General features: G+C 45.6%; 1 protein-coding gene across 1 annotated transcript in view; it reads left to right on the top strand.

The window, feature by feature from the left end:
* Positions 1-9,706: 9,706 nt before the first annotated feature.
* Positions 9,707-11,392, top strand: part of Dmrt1 (doublesex and mab-3 related transcription factor 1) — a 115,045-nt gene continuing 113,359 nt past the window's right edge. The window contains 1 exon segment of the mRNA XM_008841698.1: positions 9,707-10,015. Within this exon segment, the coding sequence (XP_008839920.1) occupies positions 9,707-10,015 (309 nt within the window).

Below are 11,392 nucleotides of genomic sequence, written 5' to 3'. Positions count from 1 at the left end.
ATGCACCTGTCTGTGTATCACAACATACATGTGGAGGTCACAGGATACCTTGGGGAAGTTGGTTCTTTCCTTCTACTGTGATTCCTGTGGATCCAACTCAGGTCATCAGACTTGGCAGTAAAAGCCTTTACCTAGTATGACATCTTGATGGCCCTATTATTATCTTGAAAATACATTTCCTAATTTGTCTGGACTATAAGTACATTTTCTGTGGATTGCTTTATTTAACTTTTGATTTTTCTAGACTAGATAACAACCTTTTCTTTTACATACCCAAACCAGGGTTTCACGACATAGTGATGACTGATCTGGAACTTATTATATAGACTAGACTGGCCTTGAACTCATAGACATCCACTGTCTCTGCCTCCCAAGTGTTGGGATTAAAGGCATGGGCCACCACACCCAGTACACAGCTGTACTATTAAGACAGAGAGTAATAAACTTCATGTTTAGGTGATTGCTTACAGACACTGCTTATGGAAATCAGTCATTACAGAGTCTCACGAAGCAGTGTCTGCCGAGTGGTACCCAAGGGGTTCCCTGCTGTGTGGCTCTGCTGCCTCCTGACAGGAATCTGCATCTTGCTGGTAGGCCAGTGTGTGACATATGATGGATATGTCAGCTTATTGAACCCATTGTCTTCCTAGGAGCCTGAGACTGGCCCTGGATGCTTCAGTCTTGTTAGGATGATGTGGTTTGTGAAAGGGGCTTGCTATCTTCTGGGCTTTTAGTTGGGCTGCTTGGGACAATCTTGCTTGGGAAGAAGTAACAAACTGCTCAGATCCTAAAGCCTGCTTCCTAGCTTACCACTGTGAGCTTCAAAATTCCTCTTATAGAAAACAAAAACAATACCATCTTCCTCTTTGACTCTTTCTCTGGCAGGCCTTGTTGTAAGCTTTTACACACTGGTAAGTTGTATCTTCACGGTAATTTTCAAGTAGTTTCCAGTTTCCAGATGGTGAAAAGGAAGCAAAGTTGAGCCTTCTAACTCAGGCAGTCTGACTGTAAAGCCTGTAATCCCGTTGTTATGATACACGGTGCTCTGACTGCCTGTCCTCTGTCTATGTGGATGGATATGTACAGGAATTTGAATGGCAGAGAAAGTGGCTGGTCATTCAGTCCCACTGTGGCCACCTCAGGCATAGTCATCTTCCCGAGTAACTACGTCCTGTCAGCATTACCTGCTTTCAAATTCCTTCTGTGTCTCCAATCTACACTGAAAGCCGCAGTAGCTAACAACAATGGTGAAGCATTTTCTATTGGCAGGCATCTTTCTTGGCATTTTACAAATACCTCTAATCCCTGTGATATTCCTGTCCCCACATAAAGGCCTAAAAGCTTCAAATACACTAAGTGGTTTGTTCAAATCACACAGTGATTAGCAGAACCCACTTTCATTCCTCCAACGACTCAAGGACAAACGCCTCCATCATTCTCCATTTGCCTATAGGATAGAAGCCAACTGTCCCACTCGCAGGCTAGGTGCCATGCTATCTGTCCATGCTTATCTCTTGCTGGGCTCCAACTTGACTCCTCTGTTCTAGACTGGCATGTCTGTGCCCTCTCCCCCAACCCATGGGCTTTCTCCCAGCACCCAGACTTCCATCCATTGTTCCCATGACCTAGAATGTCCTGTTTCTTATTTATTCTCCCTCAGATCCACAGTCACTGCAGGAGAGCTGTCTTCCATCTCACCAAAAGTCTTCCTCATTAAATGCTTAGCCATCCCAGGCCCCCTTCTACCTGCAGTCCTATTGTTTACCTCAGTCCTGGGGCACGGCTTGCACACATGTGTGCTCAGGCTGCTGACTCAACTACATACTTGACATGGTCAGCTGGTATTTTCACTCACACAGTCCCTCACTTTAGCACCAACCCTGAGGAATTTTTCCTTGACCTGTTGCATCATGATCTGGAGCAAAAGCAATTCCCACGGACAAAATGGAGAATTGGTAAATTTATCATTGGTCCCTTCAAATATAGCAGTTCTTCCCTAGGTTCTTCTCACATGTAGAAGGTGTGCCTGTATATGTAGTCTATGTCTTACTACTATGCTAGATATTTTTCTAAATACTCCACAATATCATCAGCCTTAATCCTCTTACCAACCACCTGGCTTGTAGTTAACTATTATCTCTTCCATTTTACAGATGAAGGGACTGAGTCACAGGTAGCTTGTCTAAGGTCATCGTACCCTGCCATGGCAATACAATGATGCATTGTTTTTTTCTGAGAGTGAAAGTAATACTTACTATTTAAAAAAATCAGAAGCATCGAAGGCACAGCTTTGCATTAGCATTGACTGACTTAACATGTAGGAAGCCCTGTGTTCCATCTTCAGCACACCTCCAAAACAAACAAAGAAACCCAATAATAAAATGGAAGTATATCATTCAAGATCTGATCATCTACAGAGAATTAAATAAGCAAATTAACCATGCCTATGTATTCATTTGTATTTTGAAAATTGAACTATCCTGTATACCATGGATGCTTTCTTTTTTAAAAAATTATTTATTTACTTTTATTTTATGAGTATTATGCCTGCATGTATGTAAGTGCACCTGTGTTGTGCAGCGGCTGTGGAGGCCAGAAGAGGGTGTTGGATCCCCTGGAACTGGAGTTACTGGACAGTTGTTAGCCATCATGTGAGTGGGGGAACTCAAACTCAGGTCTTCTGCAAGAGCAACCAGTGCTCTTAACCACTGAACTATCTCTCCAGCCCCAAGGGTGATTTCTTTTAATTCAAAGTTTTAGATTGCTTCATTGAGGCATAATACACACACACACACACACACACACACACACACACACACACACAGAGACACACACACACATGCATGCGCTTGTACACACACAGACATCAGAAAATTCACTTATTTTTTAATACTTTATTTTATTTTACATGCATGAGAGTATTGCCTGCATGTTTGTAAGTGCACCCATGCCATACAATGCCCTTGGAAGTCAAACGAGGGCATCGGATCCCCTGAAACTGGAGTTACAGTTATTAGCCATCATGTGAGTGCTAGGAACCCAACCCAGGTCCTCTGCAAGAGCAACCAGTGTTCTTAACTGCTGAGTCATCTCTCCAGCCCCAAATTCACCTGTTTCAATTGTACCCTAATTTTAGTAAATTTGCCAAGTTCTGAAGCTCTTACAATTTTAGATCATTCCGTTGCCTCATAAAAATACTTTGTACCCATTTATACTCAGTCCCAGTTCCTGCCCACAGCCATTAGTAATCGCTAATATGTTTTCTTTCTGTATTGATTCGCTTCTCGTGGACATTTCATATAAGTGGTTGTTTGAATCTGGTATTATTTTTACCCATAAATTTGCCAAGTTCTGAAGCTCTTACAATTTTAGATCATTCCGTTGCCTCATAAAAATACTTTGTACCCATTTATACTCAGTCCCAGTTCCTGCCCACAGCCATTAGTAATCGCTAATATGTTTTCTTTCTGTATTGATTCGCTTCTCGTGGACATTTCATATAAGTGGTTGTTTGAATCTGGTATTATTTTTACCCAGAATGGTTGTGTGTGTGTGTGTGTGTGTGTGTGTGTGTGTGTGTGTGTTATGGGCACATGTGCTTCACATGTGTCAAGGCTAGAGACTGACATCAGGTATTAATGTTGGGTATCTTCCCCAATCTCTCTCTACCTCGTACATTAAGGTGAATCTCTCACTTGAACTCAGAGCTCACTGGTCAGCTGGTCTAGTCAGCCAGTTTGTCCAGATGATCCCCTGTCCCTGCCTCCTAGAAGCTGAGATTACAGGCAGTGTGTCACACCTGCCTGGCCTGTGGGTGCTAGGGATCCAAATTTTGTTCACTGAGCCATCTTCCCAGCCCCAGAATGTTTTTAAGGCTCACCCATGGTGCAGCATGTATCACTATGTCACTCCTTTTAATGGCTGAATAAATAAACATTTCATATGTAGATATAGAAAATTTGTTTACAGGACATTTGGACCGTTTCAAACGAGTATTACTGCTATGAATTTTCATATGCTTTGTTTTTCTGGGGATAAATACATAGAATTTTTGGGTCATACGGTAAATAATTCAAAATGACTCTATTATTCTATATCCCTATGAAAATATATGAAGGTTATAGTTTCTCCACATTTCACTATTGTCTATTGTCTGCGAGATGTTTTTGTTAGTAGTTGTCATTTAAAAATTTTGTCAAGACTGGATCTCACTATGTATGCCAGGCTGGTCTAAAACTTGATACCCTCTTGCCTCTGCCTCCTGAGTGATGGATTATAGGTGTGTGCCACCATGGTTGCCTTGTCTGTGTTTTAATCATAGACACCCTAGTGAGTGTGAAGCAATACTTTCTTGTAGTTTTGATTTATAGCTAATGGTGTGGAGCATCTTTCCATGTGCTTATTGGCCCTGTGTGTGTGTGTGTGTGTGTGTGTGTGTGTCTTTGTGTCTGTGTCTGCATGTCTCATGTATGTATCTTTGCATTTGCTTGTCTGTGCATGTGTATGTGGAGGCCAGAGGTTGGCTTCAGGTATTTTCTATTACTGTCCATTTTAGTTTTTGAGACAGGGTCTCTCACCAAACCTAGAGCACACCGTTTCAACTAGAATGGCTGGCCAGTAAACCCCAGGAATCAATCTGCCTCCATGCTCCCAGTGTTGGGGGTAGAGATGGTGGCTGCCATCCCCAGCTTTTATGTGTGTGTGGGTCAGAGCTCAAGTGCTCAGGGTTGCATAGCAGGTACTTTTCCCACTAAACCATCTCCCCAGTCCCATTTTTTTTTGTTGAAATGTCTATTAAACTCTTGTGCCCATTTTTCATCTGTGTTACTTTGCATGCATGCACACATGTGTGTATGTGAATATTCATATGTGTGTATGTATATGGTGTTGAGAATCAAACTCAGGGCCTTAAGCATGCTAAGCAGGCATTTTGTCATTGAGCTTCATCCCCCGCATCCTGTTTTAAATTATTGAACCAGAATAGCTCTTTTAAAAAATATTTTATTTTTATTATTTTTATCTTTTGTGTATGAGTGTATTGATTGCATGTATTGATTGCATGTCATGCAATGCCTGTGGAGGTCAGAAGAGGGCATTGGATTCCCCTGGAACTGGAGTTATGGATGGTTGTTAGCTGCCAAGTAGGTGCTGGAAATCGAACTCAGGTCCTCTGCAAGACCAGACTTACTCTTAAACTGCTGAGCCATCTCTCCAGCCCCTCTAATAGTTCTTTATATTGGGGCTTGGAGAAATGGATCAGCAGTTAAGAACACTTATTGCTCTTCCAGAGGACCTGAGTTTGGTCCCTAGCACTCACATGGCGGCTAACACGTCCTTAATTCCAGTTTCAGGGGTTCTGACCCCCTTTTCTGGCCTCCGTAGACACCAGACACACATGATGTACTTGCATACATGCAGTCAAGACATTCATTCACATGAACTAAAAATAAAATCTTAAAAAAAATAGTTCTTTATATTCTGGATACATATTCTTTAATCAGACTTAAGATTTTAAATACTTTCTCAGTTTGTGACTTATGTTTTCATTTTTTAAATGGTGTTGTAAAAAAGATTTATTTTTATTTTATGTTTGTGTTTTGCCTGTATTTATGGGTATGTACCATGTGTGTGCCTGGTGTCTATGGAGACCAGAAGAGGGCGTTGGAGCCCCTGGACTGGAATTACAGCCAGTTGTAAGTCAGTTTGTGGGTTCTGTGAACTGAACCTGGGTTTTCTGCAAAAGAGGCGAGTGCCCTTAACTGCTGAGCCATCTCTTTACCCCCTTAAATGGTGGTTTCTGAAACATAAAAGTTTTCAATTTTGATCAAGCCCAATTTATTAGTTATTTTCTCCTTTCTTTGGTTTCATATTTAAGAAATTTTATCTCAGACATGTTTTAGCTATTTTTAAAGACATGCTTTGAGTTTTTGTTTGTTTTTAAAAAATATTTTTATTTCATGTGCATGAATGCATTGCCTGCATGTATGTAAGTGCACCTTACATGCATCTATGGTCATGCAATGACCCTGGGGGTTAGACGAGGGCATCTGATCCCCTAGAACTGGAGTTATGGACAGTTCTTAACCCAGGTCCTCTGCAAGCTCTGCTCCTCTGCAAGTAGTGCTCCTTTGCAAGGAGCCAGTGCTCTTAATCGCTGAGGTATCTCTCCAGCTCCGTTTGCTTTTTTTTTTTTTTTTTTGAGACAGGGTCTCCTTATGGCCCCAGCTGGCTTGGAACTCACTATGTAGACCAGGCTGCCCTCAATCTCACAGAGATTTACCTGCCTTTCTTTCCCAAATGCTGGGATTAAAGGCATGTACCACCACGTCCAGTGAAAGACATATTTTAAAATTGCCCCCGCCTCACTTTTCAATGTGCCTTAGACATATTTCTAAGTCATTACATACAGATCTGTGACATCATTTGGGGGGGGGGGGCTTCGATTTGGGAAAAGAAAGGAGACAACAGGGCAGTGTTTACAAAATACCCAGTAGGAGCCAGCCCTGTAGAATTATAGTATAGGTCTATAATCCCAGCTACAGGAAGGCTAAGACAGAAGGATCAAAAGTTCAAGGCCTGCCAGGACCGCAGAATGAGTTCAAGGTCATCTTGGGCATCTTAGTGAGACTCTGTCTTAAAATTAAGGAACAATATATTCTAAAATGAAATGGAGATCTTTTTTAAAGTTTAAAACCTCATTTAATTTTATGTCTTACAGGGTTTACACTGAGTACAATATTGTATAACTGTAATAATTCATCTGTATACCTAAAAACTTACTGCCAATTTTGAAAGAGATACATCTTAGCTCTGGAAATTGTTATTGAATATGTCAATGCTTTTGTAATGAAATGCTTCTTCTAAGTATGTGGTTAATAAATAATTAAAAATTACAAGGGCTGGGGAGGTCGCTTAATGGTAGTGCACTTGCCTAGAACACACAAGAACCTGGGTTCTACCACCAGTATTGTAAAAATATTTAAATGCATTAACTAAATCCAAAAGGACTGTTCTTGAGTCCCTCCTATTTTCTGCACTGGGGATTAAATCCATTGCCTCAGGCAGTTAGGCTATACTCGCAGCCCTCCCCTATCTTCTTTCTAAAATTTTACAGCCAATTTTGAAAGAGATGCATCTTAGCTCAGGAAATCGTTATTGAATATGTCAATGCTTTTGCAATGAAATGCTTCTTCTAAGTATGTGGTTAATAAATAATTAAAAAAAAATACAACGGCTGGGGAAGTCATTTAACGGTAGTGCACTTGCCTAGCACACACAAGAACCTGGGTTCTACCACCAGTATTGTAAAAATATTTAAATGCATTAACTAAATCCAGAAGGACTGTTTGTTCTTGAGTCCCCCCTATTTTCTGCACTGGGGATTAAACCCATTGCCTCAGGCAGTTAGGCAAGCAGGCTACCACTGAGCTATACTCCCAGCCCTCCCCTATCTTCTTTGTGGATCTTTCCTGCCAGGTAAACAAAAACTTCATTTGCTATTAATTTATTCATAACCTTTTAGGTTTCAAGGTCTTGGATATATCCCTTCCGAGTCCCAAATTTTCTGTAGCGTTAAGCCCCTGCATCACAGACTCCTTGTAATTTGGGATTTGACAGCAGCTTCTTCTTGCATTTATTTCATTTTCTAAAGCTGGATCAGGCTTCGGGAATGATTCAGCTTCAGTTTATCTATCAAAATGTAAATAATAAAAGTCTGAGGCTGGAGAGATGGCTCAGCAATTAAAAGTACTGGTTGCTCTTGCAGAGGACCAGGGTTCAGTTCCCAGTAGTCCCATGGCAGCTAACACTCACCCCTCTGTAACTCTAGTTCCTGATGATCTGACATCTTCTGGCCTCTGAAGATACTGCATGTACTTACTTGCAGGCAAAACATTCATAAACATAAAAAAAAATTAAATGTAAATAATAAAAGTAAATGGTGGCTAACAGCAGTTGGCATGTTTTAAATTTAATTAACTAATTTTGTGTTCTGGGGATTGAACCTACAGCCAGACAAAAGACTCTTACCACTGAGTTACATCCCCAGCTCTCTTTTTACTTTTTATTTTGAGCTGGTCCCACTAAGTTGCCCAGGCTAGCCTTGAGCTCATTTTGTAGTGCAGGCAGGCCTTAAACTTGAAATCCTCCTGCATCAACCTTCAGTAGAGGCCTGTGTCAGCAAGTCTGGCTGTCATGTGTATTTCAGTGAGAGATTTTTAAGGGACAGGTTTGCTATGCAAGTACAGAGAGAAGACAGGCAGGCACCCAAGATGGGAACCTTGAAAAAGGCTGGATTTGTTTATTTTTGAGGTATACTTACCTACAATAACAGATCTTAGCATGGAATGGGTTTTTGATAAATGCCTCAGTCTGTGTGATCCCTCTTCCAAATTCAGTTTTTTTCAAGTTTTTGTTTTCATTTTTAAAAATTTTTTGAGGTAGGGTCTCAATCCTTAGTCCATGCTGGACCTTAAACTCAGGCTCCTAGTCTCTGTCAAGGTGTAGGGATTACTACTTTAGGCTATGCTGCCTGGCTCTGAGTTCAAGTTTTTTTTTTTTTTTTAAATTACTTCTATTTATTTATTTTTTCGGTCTTTGAGAGAGGGTCTCCCTGTAGCCCCAGCTGTCCTGGAAATCACTTTTCAGTCCAGGCTGGCCTTGAACTCACAGAGATCCGTGCCCGCCTTTGCCTCCAGAGTGCTGGAATTAAAGGCAAGAGCCACCAAAAGCCTGGCTTTGTTTCTTTGTTTTTAGTGGCAGGCTTTCTGTCGCTCTGGCTGGCCTGAAATTCACTGTGTAGCCTAGACTGGCCTCAAACTAGAGGTGATTTTCCTGCCTCAGCCTTCCAGGTGCTGACAGATTTTTTTATTTTTTTTATTTTTTTTAAAACCACCACCAAACGCCTGAGATCCACAGGTCCGCAAAATCCTAAAAGAAGTTACCTCAAAGGCAGAATCAATTTGGTTCTGCAGGAGACAAAACGAAGGCTAGAACTATATCGGCTGTAAAGTTGTTTGAAGCCAGGTGGTAGGTAGATCCTGGGAGCAGATAGACTGAGGCGATGGCAGGCATAAAGTCCCAGCCTTTGGGGGAGGGGGGGGCTTGAGCCCCATACACTGAGCATGTGTTTTGCCTACATCAAGCAAAGCCGGCTTTTCTCAGACTTTCAACCTTTCTCTTAAAAGGGAGTGGGGGATGGGGGAACACCACTTTCGGAGTTGGCTGCTGCCAGTCTCCGCTATCTACTTTGAAAAATGCACCTCACTGGGGGGTAAGCTTGGGGGAAGGGAGGTAGCCGACCCCACGGGTGGTCTACCTCCTGCGAGCAACAAGCTCGGCTCAGCTAGCTTCCTCGTGCAAGGAGCTCAGGTAGAGAGCTTGAGCTCTGCACATCCCTGAGATTGTAGCAATTCTGCAACAACGCCCTAGGTGCGTGCAGCTGGTGCAAGCTTGCACACAGAGGGAGCTCAGTGGTTGGAGCTGGGGGAAAGTGGGCGTGGCCTCGAAGTATCCAAAAGTTCTGACCTAGGCGCCCGAGCCCCAAAAGATACAACCCCCTCCCCACTTCCCAGAAGTCTTGACGCTGCATGTCTGGAGCTCGACACTTGGACTGCACGTCCACCCGGAGCATACCCTTCGTGGCCTCCTGCTAGCTGGGGTGCGTGGATCTACCAGAACGAGACGCAGTCGGAGCCCCGGAGGCAGCATGCCCAACGACGATGCCTTCAGCAAGCCCTCTGCACCCGAGGTGCCGCACGCTCCCGGTGCACCCCTGCAGGGCAAGGCCGGCTATGACAAAGCAGCTGGGGCGCTGCTGGGGACGGCTTGGGGTGCCGGAGGCAGCGGAGGCGCGTGGGGCTCTGGGAACAAGAAGTCCCCAAGGCTGCGCAAGTGAGCTCGCTGCAGAAACCACGGCTACGCGTCCCCGCTCAAGGGCCGCAAGCGCTTCTGCGAGTGGCTGGACTGCCAGTGCAAGAAGTGCATTGCCTAGAGACAGCATGTGATGGCCGCACAGGTGAGTGCGGGTGTCCGGGAAGCGCGGTTCGGCTCCCAGCCTTACAAACTTAGCCCTCCGGATGGCCGGAGTCCGGAATCCGGGGGTAGGGAGGGACCGCGGGGCAGACGGAGGCACTGCGGACGGGACTAAGGGACCGCGGGGGTGGGGGGAGGAAGGAGGGACAGTCCGGGGCTGGAGGGATGGAAGGACCTCCGGGCGGACGGCGGGACCGAGGGGAGAACTCGGGCGGGCGGCGGTCGGGGGGACTATAAAGGGACCCAAGGCCCTCCGGACGGACGGAGGGACCGAGGGGAGAACTCGGACGGGCGGGGGTGGGGGGACTGTAAGGGGACCCAGGGGAAGGCCGGAGGGACCGCTGGGGTACGGGGGTGGAGGACTACGAACGGACTGCCAAGGGACGGAGGGGCCGAGGGGAGGATGGAGGGACCGCGGGCGACGGAAGGACTGAGGTGGGGACAGTGGAACCGCCGACAGACGCCAGAGGCGCGCGCTCCGGCTGGGACTTTGGTCACGGAAGGAGGCTGGTGTGGGATGGCTAGCGACGCCTTGGGAGCCCTACTTGACTAAGTGAAAACAGGATTCACGCCCCTTGAGTCCCCAGGATACGGGCGGCGGAGATGCCGGGTTGAGGCGATCCGCATAGGTCCATCCTCGCTCTCCTCGAGGCTGCGGAGTTCTCTCCGCTCTGAGCGCGCCCTGCAGTTGAGTTTCGGGGTTCTCCCTGACGTTGGACCCCACCGTCTCCAACGATGCTCTGCGAACAGAGTTGCGAGGGTCCTAGACTCAGGGGTCCCCACAACCCTGGCCTTGGAAGAGGAAATGTGCGGGCGTCCCTACATCCTTTCCAGCAAACTTGAGCGATTCACTTTGCTGGGAGGACTCGCTACCCCGAACGCTAGCCCTAAGCTGAGAATTGTGGGGTTCGTTTTGATGGAGGGGCTCCCCACTACCCCGAATGCCCGAATCAAGCTGAAAGTTGCGGGGTTCGTTCCACCTGGAGGGCTCCCGGTGACCTCAAGTCCCGGTTCCCAGCTGAGCGTTGCGGGGCTCGCGCTGATGGAAGGGCTTCCCATGACCCTGAATCCTCGACCCAAGCTGATGGCTGCAAGGTTTGCTCTGCTAGGAGGGTTCCCCACAATCCCGGCCCGGTTCAGGCTGGGAATTGTGGGGTTCTCTCTGCCTGGGCTCAAGGAAGGTCCCAAAGAGCGTAGTTCGGGCGACTATGGTAGGCTAAGGGGAGGCGCGACCCTTGGGACCGGGTTTTTTTGTTTTGTGGTTTTTTTTCCACTCCAGCGGCCCCAGAGCGTGGCGGTCCCGGGTCTTCCTAGAAAATTCCTTGGGACCGACGCCTACGCTGCATGGTCCCGCAGTTCT

The sequence above is a fragment of the Nannospalax galili genome, unplaced genomic scaffold (genome assembly GCF_000622305.1).
Source record: "Nannospalax galili isolate Female #2095 unplaced genomic scaffold, S.galili_v1.0 scaffold241, whole genome shotgun sequence".
In the NCBI taxonomy this organism is placed as follows: Eukaryota; Metazoa; Chordata; class Mammalia; order Rodentia; family Spalacidae; genus Nannospalax; species Nannospalax galili.
The sequence above is the reverse complement of the archived record's forward strand: the minus strand, read 5'-3'. Positions and strand labels throughout refer to the sequence as shown.